Source organism: Lepus europaeus, chromosome 12 (assembly GCF_033115175.1).
Source record: "Lepus europaeus isolate LE1 chromosome 12, mLepTim1.pri, whole genome shotgun sequence".
NCBI lineage: Eukaryota > Metazoa > Chordata > Mammalia > Lagomorpha > Leporidae > Lepus > Lepus europaeus.
Window position 1 is genome coordinate 94,133,929 of NC_084838.1, and position 23,428 is coordinate 94,157,356.

Consider the following 23,428-nt stretch of genomic DNA (forward strand, 5'->3'; position numbering starts at 1 on the left):
GCTGATGCCCCCTGATAAGGAAGCCTTTGATTGGAACTGTGTATCTGGAGGAGGAAATTCTGTCTTCAACCGGACCAGGCCCTCCTGGGTAGGATACAACTCTTCGGTTCCTGCAGATCCCCAAGTTGGGGCTTGAACTGTGTGATATTTTACACTTGTTAAAATGCAACTACCATTAGAATTATTGCTATAGTTTTGTATTGCTACAGTTTTTGTATTGTTGGCTTACTTGGTGGCTTTGGATTTTCATATCTTAAAGGATGTGTCTTTTTTATTTTTAAAAATAAAACTTGATTTTCCAACATAGTGGTGGATCTTCCCTTTGTTTTTAGAGAACTGGCTTTTCTTGCATAGTCAAACACGTAGTTGGGCTCTACGGACAGAACTGTGCATGCCAACGAGGAGGCAGTGGGTGGCTTTCTGGCCCTCCTCCTTGTAAACACTGCAGTGTATCCATAGATGCACCTTGCAGGGACTCAGTTAGCCGCACTCCCCCCAGGGTCAGAGAACACCAGATGGAAAAGTCCAGAAAGAAACCGTTCATGACATGTAAGTCGCAAGCCGTTCTGAGCCTTGTGATGGAATCTCATGCCACGCCGCTCCTTCATGGCCAGGACGTGAATCCTTCCCTTGTGCGTGCTTCGATGCTGAGCCCTCCCACAAGTCACGCAGTAGCTGTCTGGGTTATCAGGTCGACTGCAGTACAGCGGTTCTTGTGTTCAGGCCACTCTTACTTTACCCAGCAATGCCTCAGAAGCACAAAAGGAGTAATCCTGGCCGCTTGGTTACTGCACGTTGCTAGAATGGTTCTATTTTGTTATTAGGTATTGTTGTTCATGCTTAGCACGCCTAATTAAGCTTCGTCACAGATATACACGTGTAGTAAAAAGCGTCATATGGAGTGTAGTAACATCCACAGTTGCAGGCATCCACTGAGGGTCTTTTTTTCTTCAAGATTTATTTATTTACTTGAAAATCAGAGTTACACACAGAGAGAAGGAGGGACAGAGAGAGAGAGAGAGATCTTCCATCTGCTGGTTCACTCCCCAGTTGCCCACAATGGCTGGAGCTGGGCCCATCTGAAGCCAGGAGCTTCATCTGGGATCCCACGTGGGTGCAGGGGCCCAAGCACTTGGGCCATCTTCCACTGTTTTCCCAGGCCATAGCAGAGAGCTGGATCAGAAATGGAGGAGCCAGGACTTGAACCGGAACCCATATGGGATGCCGGCACTACAGGCGGCGGCTTTACCTGCTATGCCACAATACCGGCCCCTCACTGGGGGTCTTATGTCAGCCAGCGCAATGACTGTGACCCAAACCTTGCTTGGAGCAAAATTCGACAAATGATCCAAGAGCAAAAAAAAAAAAAAAAAAAAGAAAAGAAAAAAAAATTAATTAATTAATTTGGGGGTGAATAGCAAAATGGTTTTATTTTTATTTAATAATTACTTCCAATTTTTTGTTCAACTGAGACACAATCATTGTACTTGTTTATGGGGTACAGTATTATGATGTGATGCAAATACATAATGACCAAATCAGTGTAGTTAGCATTCCCATCTTCTCAGTTGTCATCTGTGTGTTGAGAATCTCTAAACTCTTCTCCTCTGCTTATTTTGAAATGTGTAGTTATTTATTGTGCACTATATTCCTGCTGTGCTATGTAGATTGTTACAGCTACTACCCCATCCTCAACTCTATTTTAACTACCCTTTCCTTAGTAACCTCTATTCTAATCTCTACTTTACATGATCAACAATTTTAGCTTCCACACATGAGTGAGAACATATGATCTTTGTATTGATTTGGGTTATTTCACTTAACCATCTACAATGTCATAAATGATAGGATTTCATTCGTTTTTTTGGACTGAATAATATTCATAATGTATATATACCTCATATTTTAAGCCACCTAACCATTTGCGGGCATTTAGGTTGCTTCCATATCCTGGGTATTGTTTATAGCTCTGTACCAAACATGGGTGTGCCACTATCTCTTTGATACAATGATTTCATTTCTTTTGCATAGTCATGCCCAGTAGTGGCATAGTCAGATCAGATGCTAATTCTCTCCAGGTTTTCTGAGGAACCTCTGTTCTGTTTTCCATACTGGCTGTACTAATTCACATTCCCCTCAACAATGCATGAGAGTTCCCCTTCTCCACATTCCCACCAGCATTTATTTTTCATCTTTTTAATAATAGCCATTTAAAAATATTATATTAATAATAATTATACATTGACATGCGATACAGTGTGACATTTTCATACATATATAAAATGTCTACTGATCAAAACTGGGCAAACAACATTTCTTCTTTGATGTTATTTGATGACTGGAGGCTTGGAGCTTCTTCCTTCTATTTGTTCTTCCAGTATATACTAGGGGAACTCCAGCCTCCCCACTATGCTATGTGACACTAAGAACTTATTCCTTCCATCTGACTTTCATTTGGTACCCATCATCCAAACCCAACTCATTCCCCCATCCCTCCTAACCTCTATGAGATCACCATTCTGTGGTCAGATGGAAACTTTTCAGCTTCTTTTTAAAAGATTATTTATTTGAGAGGCAAAGCTACAGACAGAGAGAGGGAAAGCCTGAGAGAGAGGTCTTCCACCTGATGGTTTACTCCCTAAATGGCCGCAATAGCTGGGTCTGGGCAGATCTGAAGCCAGTAGCTACTTCCTGATCTCCCATGTGGGTGCAGAGGCCCAAGCACTTGGGCCATCCTCCGCTGCTGCTTTTCCAGGCCATAGCAGAGAGCTGGATCAGAAGCGAAGCAGCTGGGACTCAAACCAGTGTCCATATAGGATGCCAGTGCCGTAGACTGAATCTTTAACCTGCTACGCCACTGCGCCGGCCAAAGTGGTTTTTTGTTGTTGCTGTTCCTTTAATATGTATGCCTTCATCCAGTATTTTGGGCCCCTTATACGAAGCAGTGCTGTGCTGAGCTGGAGACTCAATAGTAAGAGATAATCCTGTTCCCTCCCTACCTCGCCCAAGTTCCCTTGGGAAAGCAAGGAACTCACAACCTGACGCACCCTCAATGGCAGTGTGGGCAAAGCTCCAGTTTACATCAGGAATGTGGCGCCCTCTAGGGGAGAAGGAAGGACCAGAGCAAGTGTTCTATTATCAAAACGTCCAGAGCTCAAGGTGTTTTTGCTTGGATGGGATATGAGGAGGCACTTTGCCTTTGTGTTGTATTATTTCAGTTTTTATTTAAAAATTTTAATTGTTTTAAACATTATTTCAATGTTATAATAAAATTTAACTACTTTCAGGAGGTCATTGCTTCAGATGCGTGTCGTTCATGGGAAAAATTGAAGAATTGGTCAAGGAAAAGGAGGGGAGGGGAGAGGAGACACGAAGGGTCCTTGGGTAACTTGACAAAGACGCATCTCCAGTTGGGGGTGCCTGTCCTGGGACTCGCACTGAGCCTGCCCAGCCATTCCCTCCCAGGGCACAGACACAGGAGCCTCCGCCAGCAGCTGACCCCAGCGTCGCCTATGCAAGTCTCAGCTACAACAGAGCCTCTCTGAGCAGGGTGGGCTGAGGGTTCCCAGCCAGGGGAGACAGGGAGGGCTTCACTAAGAGTCAAAGGGGAGATGACCTCAGGGAAACCTCCCACAGGACAAGGCTCTCATCAGGCTACATCAGTGAGAACGCCCCCGGCCCAGGCCAGAATTCCAGAACATTCCTGACCTTTAGCTCTCATCCACCACCACCAGCCCCTCCCCCAACACACACACACCTGCCACACCCAAAAAAAAACGTAGGTCTGCAAAAGAGACAAGGATCTTGATGATGCTTTCCTTACTCACGGATGGTGGTGATCGTGGGGTTCAGTGGGCAGTTTCTCAGCGTGGGCCATGCAGACAGCAGCTCTTTCCCTCCATGCTCGTGCTGTGGGATGCCCACGCCACGAGCAGGTGTGTGATCCCCGGTGCCGGCAGAGGCCCAGCCAGCGCCAGCCTCCAGGACCAGCCTCTCAAGGGAGGCCCCTGGACTCATAGTCCAGCCAAACCCACACTTGCCTCCTGCAGAAGCAGCGACCCCCAAGGGGGATCCACGTGGCCGAGGCCTCCGGGGAGCGTGAGAGCAGCTGCTCCACGCGGCCGGGTTCCGGGAGCATTGGCTCGTGGTGAGACAGGGAAGCAGCCTAACCCAGGGGCTCCCTGCTGAGACCCTGCCTCTCCGTCTCTTCTCACACCCAGCTCTGGCTGCAGTCTGTGTCCCTTCTTCCTGGAAGCCCTCCCAGACCCCCACATTTTTCCAGGAAAGAAATCACATGTGTGTCTAACAAGCAAAACTACTCTTCCCTGAAACCATTCCCTTTGTCCTTAGAGATCACTTGTGAGGTTTACAAGGACTGGGAATGACAGAGGCACAGGCAGGGACATGGATCTGCACATTTGTAGCCAGAAGAGCCGGCAGGCGCCCCCTCTCTCTCCCCATGCACCACAGCCACGTTCAGTTTTGTCTGGGGAGCCCCATTATGGGTTTGACTGCCCAAGAAGTCAGTGCACTAAAAACAACCAAACTTCTCATCTTGCATAAAATTAACTTTATTAATCAATAAATAATTTTTGGCAAATCCACAATACAAATCTCCTGATAGCATAAATTAAAGCAATGATAACCTATGACTAGTAGCAAACATCAAACTTTAGGTCCTAGCTTGAATCTTCAGTGATCTAGTGCTGTGTCCCACACAGGTGGAGCTGGCAGTACAAAGAGGAAACTCCTCCCCGAAATACGCTGTCCCCGGCAAGTCCTTCCTCATCATTGCTCATCAGATCACACGGTGGGGTAGCTGGCTGCCGTGACGATTCCGCAGTGGTTGTTCCGATCTTTGGCCATCTTCATGTAGCCATCCATGCCCCATCCTTTACCCCAGCTGAAGGAGAAACAGGTTTTCCATTTGATAGAATAAAACACTTCGGTTCAGGAGCAATAGTACCTGACCTGAACCCCGTGCCCCAGCCTCAGACTGACACAGAGAAACAGGAGAGGCAGCAACTCTTACTGATCCTTTATGAGCTGCTGAATCTACATCTGTACATCACGTCTGTCCAGTACCAACCTGGCGCAGAGCTTTCTAAACAGAGAGAGAAAAGGGATAGGACACCTTTCCGGCCAGAAATAGTACAAAATTAAGAGGTGTTCGGAATCTAGAAATGGGTAACTCGCTACTAGGCTTTTTGATGGCATCCTTTTTCAAAAGATTTATTTATTTATTTGAAAGGCAGAGTTACAGAGAGGCAGAGGCAGAGAGAGAGAGAGAGAGAGAGAGAGAGAGAGAGAGAGGAGGTCTTCCATCCACTGGTTCACTCCCCAAATGGCCGCATCAGCTGGAGCTGGGCCAATCGGGAGCCAGGAGCTTCTTCCAGGTCTCCCACATGGGTGCAAGGGCCCAAGCACTTGGACCAACTTCTACCGCTTTCCCAGGCCACAGCAGAGAGGTGGATCGGAAGTGAAGCAGCCAGGCTGTGAACCGGCACCCATATGGGATGCCGGTGCTGCAGACTGGGGCTTTAACCCACTGTGCCACAACGTCAGCCCCTTTTGATGGCAACTTAATGATACATCATGCATACCACTTCTGTGCTCACCCCCAGTAGGAGTAAGACATCCAGGATCTCAGAAGCATGCTTAGGATTTGTGCAACTGCTTCCAACTGCTGACTGCAAGCGGGAATTCCCCCTTGGTTGCCAACAGAGGCATTTGGGGGCGTTCCTACCTGTTCTTGACCAGCCAGTACTTTTGGTTGTCACTTTCCGCTCCTTCAAAGCCATAGCCGACCACCAGCACAGTGTGATCCAAGTGTTTTCTGCTGCAGTTGGGTTCGTAGTAAATGCCTGGGGAGGAAGAATCAGTGCTGGGCTGAGAGGTCCAGGGGACCCGGACAATGGCCCATTTAGAGGCATGTCTAAATGCAGTGCAAGGACATAAATTGCAGTTAAGAATGAAAGAGGCCTCATTGTGTTCAAGGCAAGGGATCCAGGCTCTCCTCTAAAGGGAGCTGAAATGCTGATTAGCACAAATCCTTTTGTAGAAAACTCGCCTGGAGGCTTAGAAGACCTCTCTTTGAAATCTCATCAAAGGATGTCTGTCTAAGAAAATAGCACAGAACACACAGATACTTAAGTCAAGAGGCTCTTTTCATATTTATGACAGAAATAAAAATCTTTGGAAATGTTTTAAACATTCAGAAGTTGGAGAAAGTCGGCATAAGCTGAAATGTAGATTTCTTTCTTTTTCTTTTTTTTTTATTTGAAAGGCACAGGGACAGAGACCCACAGAGATCTTCTATCCACTGCTTCACTCCCCACACCAAAGCCCAGAGCCCAGAGCTGAATCTGGGTCTCCCACATGGGTGCGGTAGGGACCCAACCACTTGTCTCCCAGGGTGCACATTAGCGGGGAGCTTGATCAGAAGTGGAGGGGGAAACTCAAACCCAGGCACTCCGATATGGGGTGCCAACATCCTATTGCAACAAATGCCTGCCCCACACGTAAACTAGTCCACACAGCGAGTGACGGAGCTATTTCTTTTTTAAATGAGGAAGTGCATACTCTTATGAGGACATGCCTGAAGTGATGCGAAATGCAAACATCGGGTACAAATATCCCCTAAAACAGAATGAACCATGCACCATCCACAGGCCCCCGTAGTGATAGTGATTTTCACAAGCCACAGAGATCATCATCTGGGATGTCCTGGTGCTTTCACAATTTTTCTGCATCCGTTTCTACATAGACATATGCTCACCTTCTTTATAGAAGACAAAGGACGGATGGCTTGCATCGATGGCAACAGCGATGGGTCCCACCGTGGCCACGGCCTCCATCAGAGCCTCTTCCTGCTTGGGGATCTGCACGAAGCCTGTGTCATTAGCGACAGATTCCTGAGGATTGTACCGACAGGGTCCGTCCTTTTAAAGATACAGGGAGAAAAGACTTTGGTCACTGCCATCCGCCTCCTGGGGAATACGAGTTAGAACCGCGGTGCCCTGTAGCCTGCAGCCCAGGAGGTTGAGTCGACCCTGTTACATTCCGCCCAGGAAGCAGAATGTGGTCGGTTGACTTGAAAGTGAAAATTGGCTCGTGTCTCTTCAATGAGATGCCCTGGGTCTACCTGTCCATGAGAAATTTCTCGCAAAGGAGAAACCGATTAGATGTAGAATGGTGTGTATGTTCACCGAGTTATATAGACGCAAGAATGGCTGTGTGTCAACCATCTCATCCGAGAGCTGTGCAACACCTAATGATTTCTGGCGACAGCACAGCCACTGGGCAGAAGCAGATTCTGCCACCTAACACGTGAATGCTGAAATGGTGTCTCTTATCGCCGAAGGTATCCAATTTGATAAAGCAGAGCTGAGTGATGAGAATGGACAGAGCTCCACCTACCCTTCCTTCATACGGATATGAGTCCTCCGAGTCCAGGCCCCCATTGTCCTTCACATACTGGAAGGCGCGATTTGTGAGGCCCCCACGGCAGCCGTAGTTGCCTGCAGGCCGAGAGCAATCTATAAGGTTCTGCTCGCTCAGGGACACGAGCCGGCCAGTCTTGCGGAACATCTGCCCTTCCAGGGCCCCAGTGGCACTGAAAGCCCAGCACGAGCCACACCGACCCTGAGGAGGGAATACAAAAACCATCATCCACATAACAGACAGCAAGACGCTGACACCACTCATACGCATATGGGAACAGGTGTCTGACCTCGTCTCTCCACATCTACCACAATGTCGGCCACTCCTGGCCGTCCTCTGGCAGGTGGGGAGGAGGGGTGAGCCTGACACGCTCATACCTGATTCTTCACAGGGGTCACGTAGCCCTTGTCTCTCCAGTCCACAGAGGAGGGGACCTCATGAAACACAGCTCTCCAAAACACCTTTTCCTTCTTGTCTGGCTGGTTGTGAAAGCCATTCATCACCTGCCTGAATTCTTCACTGGTCTTCAAAGAAAGGAATGATACGTTGAAAAACAAGAGATCATTTTGGTAGAGGAGAGGAAGTATGGGGTCAAGCTATGCACAGCACACTCACCATGTCGCCGTAGGTGTTCATCGCCATGGAGAAGCCATGTTTCCCTTGGCTGTACTCCTCATTGTGCAGGTCAATCATTTTCATGTTCTTCTCCCACACGGCTCTCCTCCGCCATTCTTCTTGCTAGGGGCAATCACACAGCTGATGGCCGTTACCTCCACTCACGACCCAGCCCGCCCTCACCGAGTGGCCTTGCAGACAGAGGTGGGTGGTGTCTGCCTTGCAGACAGAGGATCCGAGGCCAGGTGGCTTTGAGGGAGCCGGGCTCCACGCTCAGACCCAGCAGGCGGGTCTGCCCTGTTGTGCTCAGAAGGGGGCCCAGCAGGTGCTGCCCTGGTGAGGGCTGGCCTCTAGAAGAAGCTCTCTGCCCAGGAACTCCTGCTCCCCTGGGGTCCCTGAGGACAGGTCCACATGGTACTCACCGGGCTGTATGCCCTCCGGTGCTGTGCCTTCCACTGGGACCATCGTGTGTCTAAACTTCGATCAAGCACGGGCACGGCGGTGGCAACTGCCAAGCCCAGGGCAGCCAGCAAGAGTGAGAGATTCATGGTGCTAAACCTGGAGAGGGAAGAGAGAGGACCTGATGAGACAAACCTCTCTCCATGGCCATCCGACTCCTCCACCAGAAACCACGGCCACCATGCTGGAAGAAAAATGTTGAAATTTTACTCCCACGAATTCCCCCAAGGACGGTGGAGGCTGAGGCTGGGATGGGGGAAGAACAGGCAAGGGCGATCTCTGGTGCATCCACCAAAAGGCAAAGCCGCCCGCCCACGCTGTAGGCACCGACACAGTGGGGGCCCGGTTATGGTAGATGATGAGAAAGCCCATCGGTTGACAGCTTTGCACACCATGGGGGTGGTTTTGGGTCCTCTCCGGCTTCCCTACAGCAAGGCTGGCAGTGTTAAGGTAGATGCTCTCGTTCCTGGGGGGATCTGCACCACCTCCTCCACCACTTCCCCTCCAGTCCCTGTCCCAGACAACCCTCACTGGGCCGGGTCGGGGGCACTCACCTGGGGTGGCTGCCACTGCGCAGGCGCACTCTGCACACACGTTGCTCTTAAGCAGCTGAGGGCCAAGATCCTGGCCCAGCTGTGTCTGGCTCAGGCTTTTCAGGCCCTAGTCTGTGGTCCGGAAGGCCCCGCCTCCACCGCGTGCCGGTGCTGTGATTGGGTGTGAAGAGAGCTGGGCGTGGCCTCCTGGTGCTTTTCGCCTCTGGTTTCGAAGCCTCAAGGTCTGAACCTGTGCCCAGGCTGAATGCACCTGCCTCCATGGACCTGGGGAGGCGGGGGTTAGGTGAGTTGGGCGCCCCGGGCGCTTCCCTGGAGGGCCACCTAAGTATGTTCAGTTAATGGCTCCCCCAGGCAAGTCCCGCAGGCGCTGGGTGGGTGTCCAGGGACCCTCGTGATGTAGCCTTTCGCCTCTCCCTGTGTAGGCGGACCCTTCCTCCTACCCACCACGTCTTTCTCAAAACCGAATGAAATGAGGCGTCTGCAGGCAAGTGTGCCCCATAAGAAGGAGGAACATTTGCTGCTTTTATCCGCACCCCCCCCCACAAGTTGATCTTTTCTGAAGTCTCTAAAGGGCGTCTTGTGAGGTTTGATTTCAGAAATTTATTTAAATGGCATTTAATGACAGGATTTAAGACCCAGCATATGGGAAAATCTTTGGGATAAAGAAAAAAATATATAGTAATATCTACTACGTAGATATTAATTTATGTCATTACAGGTTTAAGGAAACAACCTGGACTATTGTAACCTTTGTCATTTATTTTATTTGAAAGGCAGAGCTACAGAGAGAGATGGAGAGACACAGAGAGAGAAGTCTTCCATCTGCTGGCTTGCTCCCCAAATGGCCACAATGGCTGGGACTGGGCCAGGCTGAAGCCAGGAGCCAGGAGCTTCTTCAAGGTCTCCCACATGGGTGCAAGGGCCCAAGGACTTGGGCCATCTTCCTCTGCTTTGCAAGGTGCATTAGCAGGGAGTTAATTATCCTGATTTCATGCAGGATCATTAGAAGTGGGGCAGCTCGGACTTGAACCTGAGCTCATATGGGATGCTGGCATTGCAGGCAGCTGCTTAACCCGTTATACCACAGCACCTGCCCCAAAAGAATATACTCATTGTAGAAAATATCATGACCTCATATCCTTTCCCTCATAACCTGCTTCTGTTCATATTTTAACTTTGACAAAAAGTCATAATGCGTTTCTACTTGTAAGGTATTTCTACTTAAAATTAAATTATTAATCCTTGTAGAAGGAACTATAATATAAGACATAACATTAAAAAATTCGCCACTTTAACCAGCGCTGAGGTGCATTGCTAGGACGTGCAGTACAGCCACAGGGATGTGCAGTGTCGCCACCATCCTCCTCCAGAATTTTCCCATGTTCCCAAGCAGGAACTCCACCATGAAACACTACACAGACTACTCCCCTCCCCAGCTCCAGCACCCACACATCTATTTTCTGTCTGTAAGAATTAAGAATCCTTTTTTTTTTCTACAGATTTATTTATTTACTTATTTGAGAGGCCGAATTACAGACAGAGAGAGGGAGAGACAGAGAGAAAGGTGTTCTATCCGCTGGTTCACTCCCCAAATGGCCACAACGACCAGAGCCAGGACGGAGCTGAGCTGATCCAAAGCCAGGAGCCAGGAGCTTTTTCCAGGACTCCCATGCGGGTGCAGGGGCCCAAGGACTTGGACCATCTTCTACTGCTTTCCCAGGCCATAGCAGAGAGCTGGATTGGAAGAGGAGCAGCCAGGCCTAGAACCAGCACCCATATGGGATGCTGGTGTTGCAAGCTGGGGCTTTGCTTACTACGCCGAGGCACTGGCCCCTGTCTGTTAAAACATGACTACTGCATGGTTTGACTGTCTCTTTCCCAACTCCTACTGAAATTGAGTTGTCATTATACTGGTGTTCAAGGTGGGGTCTTAACAGATTTTCAGGCTACAAAAGCCCTGCTCTTGTGAATGGATGAATGCTCTTCTCTGGTCCTTACTGAGGACAAGCTTGGGCCCCTTTCTGTATGTTGCTCTTACCCTCTTGGTGAACGATTATTTATTGAAAGGGAGGGAGGGAGGGAGAGAGAGAGAGAGAGAGATATTTCTTGCATCCACTGATTCACTCTCCAGAATGCCCACAACCGTTGGGGATGGGCCAGGCTACAGCCAAGAGCCTGGAACTCAAACTGGATCTCCCCTGTGCATGGCAGAGACCCAAGAACTGGTGCCATCACGTGTTGTCTCTCAGTTGCACATTAGCAGGAAGCTGGAACTGGACGCTGAGCCAGGGCTTGGACTCAGCACTCCAACACTGGAGGTAGGTGTTCTAAGTAGCATGTTAACCATTAGGCCGAATGCCAACCAACTACCATCTTTTGTGCTGTCACCACACAATGTCATTGCCATCTTATGACCCAGCAAGAAGACCCTCATCAGGTGACAACACCTGGATACTGGAATTCTCAGGCTCTATAATTATGAGCCCATCAACTTCTATGAAAAATTACTCCATCTGTGGTATAACAGCATAAAAAAAGATCAAGATTACTTCTCTAGATACTTTGTATGAGTGGACTCATGTAATATGAGGGCCTTCAGAAAGTTCAAGGGAAAATGATCTTTTAAGGGGTGTGCCATTTAAAAAATGGACCATTTTACACCTCCAAATGCACAAGATTCTGATTTCTGCACACCTCATCAGAACTTATGATTGCCTTTTCTTTCTTAATATTTATTTATTTATTTGAAAATCAGACTTACATAGATAGAGGGAGAGACAAAGTCCCACATAGGTGCAGGTTGTGCCAGACCAAAGCTAGGAGCCAGGAATTTCTTCTGGGTCTCCTACATGGGTGGCAAGGGGCCCAAGAACCTGGGCCATCCTCTACTGTTTTCCCAGACCACCAAGAGGGAGCTGGATCGGAAGTGGAGCAGCAGACACTCGAACCGCCACCCACATGGGATGCTGGCACTGGAGGTAGCGCTTTGACCCACTGCACCACCACACTGGCCCTAGAATGCCTTTTCTTTCTCTTGTACTCTCATCCTTTCTCTATTCCAGGAAAATGGCCATCAGAATGTATGTACAGTGGTATCTCACCATGGTTCAGATTTGTATTTCCTGAATCATTAGGGGTGTGTTCATCTTTTTGTCTATTCCGATGCTTTGACCATCATTTAACTGAGTGGCTTTGCTGTTGCTGCTCCTGTTGTTGAATTTTAGGAATTTGTTATATATTTAGGGAATTGATTTTTTCCGGAATATGTGACTTGCAAATATTTTCTCCTGCTCTGTGGATTACCTTTTCCTAGTGTGATAGTTCCATTTCATGCACAACGTTTTTAATGTTAATAAATCAAATTTATCAATATTTTGTTTCCTACTTTTGATGTTACATTTAAAAAATCATCACCAAGTCCCACATTCTGAAGATTTCCCTTTTGTTTTCTTTTAAGTGCTTTATGGTTTTAGCTCTTCCTCAAAATATGTAGTTATTTACATATTTGAAAGAGTGACAGAAGGAGACGAGACACACACACTCACACACACACACACGATCTTCCATCCAGTTGTGCACTCCCCAAATGGTTTCAATGGCCAGGGCTGGGCCAGGCCAAAGCCAGGAGTCAGGAACTCCATCTGGTTCTCACACCCTTTAGAAATTTGGCTCATCATCTGCTGCCTTCCCAGTGACGTTAGCAGGAAGCTGGATCAGAAGCAGAGCAGCCAAGCCTCAAAACTGCTCCCCAGTACAGAATGCCAACATTGCAGGCAGCAGCTTAACCCACTGTGCTAGTGCCCATTCCAGTCTTAGCTCTTATGCTTATGTGGTTGATCCATTTGAGTTAACCTTTGTATATGGTGTAAAGAAAGAGCCAAACTTCATGCTTTTGCACTATTCATACCCTGTTGAACAATCTTGGCACTCTCTGTTAAATTTATCAAAATTAATTAATGAAACATTTGCTTTTAAGAAAGATAACCCTCATCTCTAGAGACTGGAGCTCAGGTGACTGCAAAAGTGTACTATACTACACATGGTTGGAAAGGTTTTGTTGGTGTTGTTTTAATTAAGCATGGAATTCAATGTAATCATTCCAGAGATCTAAGTTCACATTGCAATTGGAGAGTTTTACAGTCGCCCCTGGGTCACAGCTGCGCAAGACTCATGGGTTGGAAAACCCTGAGATTGTCTCAGCACCTCCCCTGCAGGCTGACCACGGGCTGTGTGGCAGGTGTAGGCTGAAGAAATGCACCTCTTGTTTTGTACAACGTGACACAACTACTCTGGAGAAAACACATTCTCCTTATACCCAGGGTGCCCCAAACATTTAAACCAGGAAATAGCTAAATGCCAGAGAATCAGGGAGAAAGTATTTAAGCAAGAAAATGAAAGATGTTATTGTTCCAAGTCAATGTGACATTTATTTATTTGTTTTTAAAGATTTATTTTATTTATTTGAAAGACAGAGTTACAGAGAAAAGGAGAGAGAGAGAGAGACAGAGAGAGAGAGTTCTTCCATCTGCTTGTTCACTCCCCAGATGACCGCAACAGCCAGAGCTGAGCTGATCCAAAGCCAGGAGCCAGGAGCTTCTTCCAGGTCTCCCATGTGGGTGCAGGAGCCCAAGCACTTGGGCCATCTTCCACTGCTCTCCCAGGCCATAGCAGAGAGCTGGATTGAAAGTGGAGCAGCCCGTACTCCAACCAGTGCCCATACGGGATGCTGGCACTGCAGGTGGCAGCTTTACCCACCATTCCACAGCGCCAGCCCCCTCAATTATTTTTAATTGTCCATATTACAGACAAATAAATAAAAGGTATGTGGTAAATGCAACGGATGTCAGGCAAAGGCTGTAACCAAGAAGACAAATAAATGGTACTGCAAGCTACTGACTTGGGAATTACATGGTTCTAGGTTCAAAGATGGGTTCTGCTTCCTAACAGCCATGTGGGGTTTGGCCAAGACATGAACTTGCAGAGCCTGCCTTAGCCGCAAAAGGGGAACAGGAAGCCCGTGCCTCGGTGGGTGGTGCAAGGACTGATGGGGGTGACTAACACAACACTCGGCACACAGTGTCCAGCGCACTCATTCTTCTTTAAGATGTTTCAGAACCTCACAGTGCCCTCATACCATTGAAACTCCTTTGCGGGCATTTCACTGTAAGATTTATCATTGTAGGTTGTAGGTGGAATTGTGAGAAAGCACAGTAAAATAAGGCCATGTGACCAGCCCTGAGGACTGGGCAGGGCCAGGCCCCTGTGGTCTCGGGCTCTAGCGGAGATGAGCTGATTAGGAACACACAGCCTTCAACGCTGACCTGGAGCCTCGGGGGTGCCCTGCTCTAGGGTTGGATGTGGGGTTAAACCCTTGGGTGCCTGTGGTATTTCTCAGCCATACCAGCCTCCACCATCCCTGGTTTCTCCCACATGGTCCTTGCCTGTTGAGCCCGACCTGAGTGAGATGCTCTGACATGGGTCCACTGTGGGTGCAACCCTGGTTGGGAAAATCTCTGGCCAAGGACCCCCGTGGGAGGCTTGGGTTCTCCCCCTCCGTCTCTTGCACCTTCACAGATAGATAATGAACAAATCAAAATGTCTTTCTTGACTCCTAGTGGAAGGCGCGTTCATGCGCTTGTCCTGGAGAACTGGACGTGGAGCAAGCGTGAGTGAGCCTTGAACTCCACATTTCTGTAATAGAAGACAGCCCTGGGGCAGCACTGAGCATCGGTCTCTGTGCCTGTGTCTGTCAGTCCCGAGATTGGATTTTGTGTAGGACGATCAGGGAAAACCCATACCAGCAGCCCCATTGTTGGAGGAGTAGGTCCCGTGCAGAGTGAGCACAGGGCCTTCCCTCTCCCATCAGCCATCTCCATCTGACCACTCCCCAGGCTTCCTACAGATCCAGAGATCTGCTCCTGAATGAGCTGAATGAAGCATTCACACACCCTTCTAGAAGCTCAAGCTCATCAACAACTCATGGATTACACTGGGTTCTTTCCTACAAAAAACACCCTCAGAGATTCACATTTACTTACCCTACTCCTGAATGCCTTTCAGACACTCTAAGGGACCTTGATGGTAGATAGATAAAGCCTCACACAGCAAAGTGCTTCAGGTGGGAACCAGCTGATGGCGCCTGGAGTCCTCGCTGTAGGTAGGATGTACGATGCTAGCAATGAAGTTGCAAGGAGCCCTAGTACTGGGCACTCAAAAGAGTTCTACAGGTTCAGAAAACCAAGGGGGCATTCTGAAAGGCACTAGACAGGGACAGGGACACCTGGCCAGTGCCACCCAAGTGTCATGGGGACTGCGCCTGGACCGAGAGAGGGGTAGGTGCAGGGGGCATCAGGGAGCACAGGAGCTTGCAGAGAGAAGGGCAAAGTCCTGGTGACCTTGCTCAACTCAGAGGAAAGGACAAAACCCGGGAGGAGAGGAGGGAGGTGAGGCCGGAAGCTGAGGCCTGCTACAAAGTCACAGACGGTTTTCAGTCAGTAAAAACCAGATACTTGCACAAGTGACTTTGGTTTTTTGGTCACTAAAAAACAAGGCTAAGCATATTGTTTCGGAGGTTTGACATTTTAGGGTACGAAGTTTCCCACTGAAAGCTGGATTTCAGTTTGCCCCTTTTAGAAAACATTTTGTTGACCATTTCTACTAAATTGGATTTTTTCTCCTGTCTGGAAACTTGGGCTGACCGATACACCACACCAGACATTATAAGAAAATTAACACCACTCAAGTCTCGACATGAAATGTTTTTGCCATGCAACAAGAAAGTCCCACTTGTGCGCCAGGCAGCCACGATGCTGGCTGAACTCCTTACTGGCCACAGGGCAGCCGGCCCTGACATTAGAAGGTTAAATGAAGCCAAGGAGGCACCTGCCATTCTGCCCCTCTGCCTTCATTTCTGTATTTCTCTCTCTCTCTCAAATTAATTAATTAATTTTTAAGAAAATCAGATAAAAATAAGTAATTTTAGTTTCTAGATCCTTCCTTATTCTTAATCTAGTAGAAATGGTATTGGCTGTTATAATAATATGGAGTATATGAATATTGAATTGTTAAAGAGAGCCATTAACCAAGTGATATTTGAAAGTCATAGAGAGAAGGAGAGGCAGAGAGAGAGAGAAAAAGGTCTTCCATCTGCTGGTTCAGTCCCCAAATGGCCGCAATGTCCACAGCTACACAGATCCGAAGCCAGGAGCCAGGAGCGTCTTCCGGGTCTCCCATGCGGTGCAGGGGCCCAAGCACCTGGGCCATCTTCTACTGCTTTCCCAGGCCATAGCAAAGAGCTAGATTGGAAGTGGAGCAGCCGGGACTTAAACCAGCACCCACATGGGATGCCAGTACTGCAGGCAGTGGCTTTATCTGCTATGCTACAGTGCTGGACCCTTAATTATCTTTATTTTTTTTAAAAAAGATTGTTTCCTTATTTTGAAAGTCAGAATTACAGAGAGAGAGAGAGAGAGAGAGAGAGAGAGAGAGAGAGAAAGTGTTTCCACCTGCTGGTTCACTCCCCAGATGGCTGCAATGGCCTATACTGGGCCAAGCCAAAGCCGGGAGCCTGGAGCTTCATCTGGGTTTCCCATGTGGGTGGCAGGGGCCCAGACACTTGAACCATCCTCTGCTGTCTTTCCTAGGTGCGTTAGTAGGAAGCTGGATCAGAAGCGGAGAGGCCAGGACATGAACTGGTGTCCATAGGGACTGCCAGCGTCACAGGTGATGCTTCAACCCACTACGCCACAATGCTGACCCCAAGCACCTGTGTTCAGTCTAGGTTCTTATGCCACAAACAGGTAAGAATTCAAAGCAGACGCATCCATGCATGAGTGCACAAAGTGAGAAGTCTTATTTATAAGGTGAGGACGTGAACACACATTCACACATGAGTGTGGGCTTCCCTACATGAAGAAATACCCATAATATGCAGCCAGAGCATTGCTTCAAGAGAAAAAAAAGTCCTGAATAACAGTCCCGCCACAGTCAGGGTAGAAAGAGGACTCCACACAGTGCTCAGCCTCTTCTATGAGACAGGAGTGGTGCCTTAGCACGCATGATGCCGTCTGGAATGTTTATGGCACCCCCACACAGAGTGCAGTATCCACCTGGTCATCATGGTGTCTCCCCTTCCTTGTCCTTGTCCTGGACACAGGTGCACCCGGGGAGGGTGTCTGTGACTGATGGGTGAAGTGACAGCATGCTGCAGGGATGACACGGACACTCAGCAGAGCAGAGTAAGGGCCCCGAGTGTGGTCACACAGGCTGAGTCTGAGCTGGTCATAACCGACTGTCCCAGTCCTGTCCAAATCTTCTCATCTCTTTGCTCCCAGCCTCCTCCCGGGTGGGGCGGAACCAAGCCATCTGCACCATCTCGTCTGGTTGTAAAATCCTGGGATTTCGACAGGACAAGTTGGTGCTGTCCGCCAGCAGCTGGCCTGGGCCCCTCCTCCATACCCTTGGTGAGGAGCTCTGAGTGCTGTCCTCACAGCCTGGGGCACCGTCCCCGGGGGCCGCAGCGCCATGGACAGTCCAGGTGCCCGTAGACTGTAGACTGTGCTGCAGGAATTTGCCCAGTTCCTTCTCGCCTCCTCCTCACACCTTTCTCATTGAGAATTGGCCCAAAGAGCAGTCCCAAGCCAGCATGGGTCACCTGGGGTCATGGTTCCAGGAAGGGACGAGTGGCTGTCTGTCCTGGGAACATTCCCACCCCACACCAGGCACTGCCCAGGGTCCTTTTCAATCCAGTGGAAGAGGAAGGGGCTGACCGCTCCTTAATGCTCCCTGGCAGACACCTCCACCCGGGACAAACAAGGCAGGAGGCATTTATGGCTATAAACATTCCTCTTGGAAATGTCTTTCTAGCATCCCATATGTTTTTGGCTCACTTCGTATGTCATTTTCATTTTCATTTATCTCGAGAAAATATTTTTGCATTTTATTTGAAAGACGTAAAAAGAGAGAGAAAGACAGAGACAGAGAGAAAGGTCTTCCATTCGCTGGTTCACTTCCCAAGTGGCCACAAAGGCCAGGGCAGGGTGAGGCCAAAGCCTCCTGGCTTCATCCAGGTCTCCCACATAGGTGCCAGGGGCCCAAGCACTTGGCCCATCTCCCTGCTGCTTTTCCCAGGTCATTAGGAGGGAGCTGGATGGGAAGTGGAGCAGCCAGGACTCGAACCGGAGCCCCTATGCTATGCTGGCATTGCAAGCAGTGACCTCACCTTCTACACTACAGCGCCAGCCCCCAAAGGTTAGTCTTTGTTGATCTCTTAATTAATGATATAAAACGGAAGTCAAGAAACCTTTTCTCCAAAGGGCCAGATGACTTATGGGCCCACATGTGGTCTCTGTCCTGTATTCTTTCTTTTATCATAACCCTGTAAAGACTGGAACACCTGTGTGTACCTTTCGCCATACAAGCCTGTGGGTGGTGCTCGGCTGACCCCTGGGCTAAAAGACTGACTGCAGTCTTCAGCCTCCTGGATGGTCCTCGGCCTGAGGTCCAGCAGGGAGGGGCCTTATGCGTGGTGTCGCATGACAAACCCGGGAACGGGGGGGGGGGGGGGGGGGCGGCATCCTGCTCGCTGCCAATCCCAAGCAGCTTCCTCCCCCACCCCCACCCCCGTGTCAGTAAACTTGATGAGCACTTACCAGGTACATCCTTCAATATCTTTGCATTTAGCCGACATTCCCAGTGTTAGTTCCTTAATTGGGCAATTCCTCCCATGTCTCTAAATCAGGAATTACTGGGTCTTCATATTTCTCCACGTTAGCACAAAGCAGAATTGAAATCTCTGCCAGCACTCAGAGGATTCATGGTTATAAAAAAATGAATCTAGCTAGCAATGGTATCCTTGCACCCAATACTGGAGCATCCTTCTTAGAACAAAGTCACAGCCTACATGAGGAAAAAGACACAATGATCTCGTGTGAAAAAGATACTGTTTCTCCCATAGGCTGAACCACCTGTGGAAAAAATTCTGGGGTCTAGAACAACTACACATAATTTCCATCTTCCTAGTTTACCGTCATGTGACACATACTCTAGATCCAAGTGGGGCCATAAAGCCACGATTTTTTAAAAAATATTTATTTATTTGAAAGGCAGAGGGAGAGAGAGAGAGAGAGAGGTCTGCCATCCGCTGGTTCACTCCCCAGTTGGCCGCAATGGCTGGAGCTGCACTGATCTGAAGCCAGGAGCTCCCTCCGAGTCTCCCACGTGGGTACAGGGACCCAAGCACTTGGACCATCTTCTACTACTATCCCAGGCCACAGCAGAGAGCTGGATCGGAAGTGGAGCAGCCGGGGCTCGAACCAGCACCCACATGGGATGCCAGCACTGCCAGCACATAACACCATATGTAGGGGTGAAGACTGCTGGGGACACTTTGTGCTCACTCTCACACTTCGTCCAAGGGAAGGCGTGGCCAGGCTTCTGCTCCTTCAGGCTGCAAAGTGCAATAATGAATTTTCTGAATCCTCCTACCATTTATCCAAGGTGAAGGAGGAGTTTTCTTCACAGTGACTTTCCTTCACATGGGGTTTCAGTATGCAAATATACAAGCTGTCCCTGGCCCTGTTCCGGATCTTTGGCACACACATCAGCCGTAATAATGTGACCGCCCTCACCACCAAACCATGGTGTCCCACATGGGTGCAGGGGCCCAAACACTTGGGCCATTCTCTGGTGCTTTTCTCAGGCCATCAGCAGGGAGCCGGATCAGAAGTGGAGCACCTGGGACAAGAACCGGCACCCCTGTGAGATGCAGGTGTCATAGGCGATGGCTTTACCCACCAAGCCACAACACTAGCCCCTGGACAACTCTTTCAACTCCTGGCAACTGTAGCCTTCTCAGCACTAGGGGGCGCCAAAAGCCCAAAGTCCCTATGAAGCCCCAATGGTGTTGAGATTGGTGGAGCACCAGAGGACCTTAGGGTTCCCAAGAAAGGTACAGAGCCTGTGTGAGAAAACTGGCCAGAGTCCCAGGCTCTGATGCTTTTCCCAGCGCCCCAGATGAGCACTGCCCAGGAGTTGCCTGCACACGCGTGATAGTTCCCCACCTGCAGTAAGAAGAGCTGGGCCCCCAGGTACACAGGTTTTGTCAGCAGTTCATGGCCAACAGGGCCATAGCCAAACTGGTTGGCCCTGTCTCTGCATTTGAACCCCAGACGACGAGTGACAGGTGTGCTGCCTGGCTGTGCACCTGCATTCCCATAATGGTCCTCCAGGACCTTAGACCCCCACTGGGGTTTCATGGGTTCCCACAGAGCGACTTTGTCCACGGCTGGGTACGGAAGTTCCCTGGATACGAGTTGGGTGACCCCCGTATCCCACCACCTTGCTCACATCTCCCTGTGAGCCTGTCATTTCGGAAAGTCACGTCAGCGAGCTGCTGGGCCATACGAGTGACCCTCCTAACCCACGGTACGCATCGGGCAGCTAGGGTTGAGGTCATGGCTGGTGACCTGCGGAATAGGAAGTCATCGTCGTTGTGGCTTCCTCCTCTGACCTCAGATCTCAGCAGGTTAGGAGAGAAAGCACTACTGGGGGAGAACAAGGCTGGGACAGCTGCCAGCATGCCCACCGTCCATGAGCTCAAAGGCTAGCAAAGTTCTGTTGTAACAGGGTTACCCACTGGTGGCTGGGATTCTCCCCTGTCGTCTGTGCTGTAGAGGAAGCCCTGGGTGCCTGGGCCGCCCCCAGAGCACTTCCCTCCCTTCCTCCTGCTCCGCCACAGCACCTCAGTCCACCTTGAACTTCGACATCAGCACTTCCATCTTCCTCTTGGCCCCGGCAGCCCCTCCCCCCCGCCTCCATCACAGGCAGCAGGTGCCCCAGGTCCCATGTGTTTCCTGGCTGCAGCTGTGACCTACCTTGGGTGGGACACCGGCCAGCATACGCCGCCACTGTCCCTCATGTTCCTCACTGATGCCCCCAAGAATCCTGTGTGGCTGCTGTCACACGCTCAGATGAGGAAGCCCAGGCCGCAAGGCAGAGGCACCAGCACTGCCCAGCACCTCCTTGCACTGCTGCCACGCAGAGGGAGGTGTTGCGATCCCCAGAAGCAGAGGGTGGGGTAGCGGGGAGAGAGCAAGGCCGTGGAAGGCATACAAACAGCCCTGAATTTGCATACGGTCATCTAGATGCCACAAAATATATCAAAGTTTTTTTTTTTTTTTTGACAGGCAGAGTGGACAGTGAGAGAGAGAGACAGAGAAAAAGGTCTTCCTTTGCCGTTGGTTCACCCTCCAAAGGTCGCTGTGGCCGGCGCATCGAGCTGATCCGAAGCCAGGAGCCAGGTGCTTCTCCTGGTCTCCCACGCGAGTGCAGGGCCCAAGCACTTGGGCCATCCTCCACTGCACTCCCTGGCCATAGCAGAGAGCTGGACTGGAAGAGGGGCAACCGGGACAGAATCCGGCGCCCAGACCGGGACTAGAACCCAGTGCGCTGGTGCCACAGGCGGAGGATTAGCCTAGTGAGCTGCGGCGCAAGCCAAAATATATAAAAGTTTTAAAAGCTCTTATACAGGCATATTCCCCAGTCTTTTTCCCGAACCTTCTGCTTACCCAAACTGGCATAAGTCACCCCAGGCAGCCGCAGCCTAAGACGTCAGCCTGTATTTGTTTTTTCCTAGAGAATATGATCTAAAAGTAAGAAAGGTCACTCAGTGAAACAGCTCCAAAGGTGCTCATTTTCAAGAAAAGCAAAATAAAGAGAAGCCTTTTAAGGTGGTCTTCCAGGGATCCACCAGACAGCTCAGCTGTATGCCAGTCTGGCTCCATCATCTTCCCAGCTACCTTTTTTTTCTGGGGAGTAGGAGTGGGACTGGGGAAAGAGAAAACAGCATAAAACCCATTGTAAGTCAGTAGTGTGTCTTGAATAAGCACTGCCAGGTTGCTGTAGCCCTTGGCTAACATGGAGAATTCAGGAAAAGTTGATTCTGACTGTAGCTGGAGTTCCTTACTCCAAAATTTTTGTTGATTTCAATCTATACTGTAAGAATGAAAAATACTATGTTTTGTGTGTGCTGTGTGTGTGTGTGTAAGAAATCTTCCATGTTCCAAAGGACAGCTCATGGATTGTAGACTTGGGGTGAGGATGAGGAATGTGGGAGAAATATCACACGATCATCTTGACACCTACTGCCCCAAGACGTTTGCCATAATTTCAGTTACATACATCTGTCATGTTCTGTGCTGTTTTTCTGTAAAAGCAACATTCTGTCATACTGTTATGGTTTAAAACTGAAAGACTGAATGCTACAAAAATCCACCAGGAAAGTTACCTGTAGATTTTTCTCAGGAAATGCCTAATATATAACCACCAATCCAAGGGCAAAGTTAAAGTTTCATTAATTCCCTTTTTTATATGTATTTATTGTTCGAAAGGTAGAGTTGGGGCTGCCTGCAGGGCCATCATTCCATATGGGTGATGGTTCAAGTCCCACTGCTCCACTTCCAATTCAGCTCTCTGCTGTGGCCTGGGAAAGCAGTAGAAGATGCCCCAAGTCCTTGGGCCCCTGCACCCATGTGGGAGGCCTGGAAGAAGCACCTGGGTCCTGGCTTCTGGCCCAGCTCCTGCCTCTCTGTAACTCCGCCTTTCAAATAAATAAATAAATCTCAAAAAAAAAAAAAGGTAGAATTACAGAAGAGAGAGAGGAGAGGGAGAGAAGAGAGCAGGGTGGGGTGTGTGTGGGGGGGTATTTCCATCTGCCGGTTCACTCCCCAAATGGCCACTATTGTGAAACCAGGAGCCTGGAACTCCATCTGGGTCACACTCCCATGTGAGTGGCTGGGGCCCAAGGACTTGGGCCCTCCTCTGCTGCTTTCCTAGGCACATTAGCAAGGAGCTGGATCGGAAGTGGAGCAGCTGGGATTCTAAATGGTGCTCACATGGGATGTCAGTGTCTCAGGTAACAGCTTAACCCACTGGGCCACAACTCTGGCCCAAGTTTCATTAATTCTTATTGGTTGATTATTTAATAAATATATTGGTGGCCTGAATAACACTTAAGGAAAACAGAGTTATTAAAATTAAGGAAATTCATTTATTTCATAAGCGATTTTGAATGAGCATTTATTAACAATTACTGTGCAATTTATGTACAATGATGAACACTTTTCTGGATAATGTTTTTATGATAATAACTCTGAGCTCTGTGAAATGGAAACATATTGAAAGGAGTGACTATTTGGGGGAGAGGTGTTAAGTGACCTCAGTGACCTGAACACCACTACACTGGCCCTGCCAATTCCCCGAGCGCTCAGTCTTCCAGAGACGGGGTAGAGAAGGACGTCTTGTTACAACATCCCCTCCACACACACACACACACACACACACAGACCTATTAACGAGGG

At 49.2% G+C, this 23,428-nt stretch overlaps 1 protein-coding gene across 2 annotated transcripts; it reads right to left on the reverse strand.

Moving 5' to 3' along the window:
- Positions 1-4,803: 4,803 nt before the first annotated feature.
- On the reverse strand, positions 4,804-8,606 carry LOC133771358 (procathepsin L-like). 2 transcript variants are annotated; one of them, XM_062207107.1, is made up of 7 exons: positions 8,481-8,606; positions 8,059-8,181; positions 7,821-7,967; positions 7,420-7,644; positions 6,779-6,941; positions 5,747-5,864; positions 4,804-4,903 (listed from the first exon to the last, which is right to left on the reverse strand). In XM_062207107.1, the coding sequence occupies exons 1-7, from the start codon at positions 8,604-8,606 to the stop codon at positions 4,804-4,806; spliced, it is 1,002 nt and encodes a 333-aa protein (XP_062063091.1). The 2 variants fall into 2 exon arrangements, with proteins under 2 accessions (XP_062063091.1, XP_062063092.1); XM_062207108.1 differs by lacking the exon at positions 5,747-5,864 and having other exon boundaries at positions 4,869-4,903.
- Between the last annotated feature and the right edge of the window lie 14,822 nt (positions 8,607-23,428).

What these genes read in the sequence shown, in the direction of transcription:
- LOC133771358 (XM_062207107.1), bottom strand. Translation starts at nt 8,606, where the DNA reads ATGAATCTCTCACTCTTGCTGGCTGCCCTGGGCTTGGCAGTTGCCACC. An exon ending in ACCGGAGGGCATACAGCCCG is followed by an intron (nt 8,182 to 8,480) that starts GTGAGTACCATG and finishes GATTGCCCCTAG; the next exon opens with CAAGAAGAATGGCGGAGGAG. An exon ending in TGAACACCTACGGCGACATG is followed by an intron (nt 7,968 to 8,058) that starts GTGAGTGTGCTG and finishes CTTTCTTTGAAG; the next exon opens with ACCAGTGAAGAATTCAGGCA.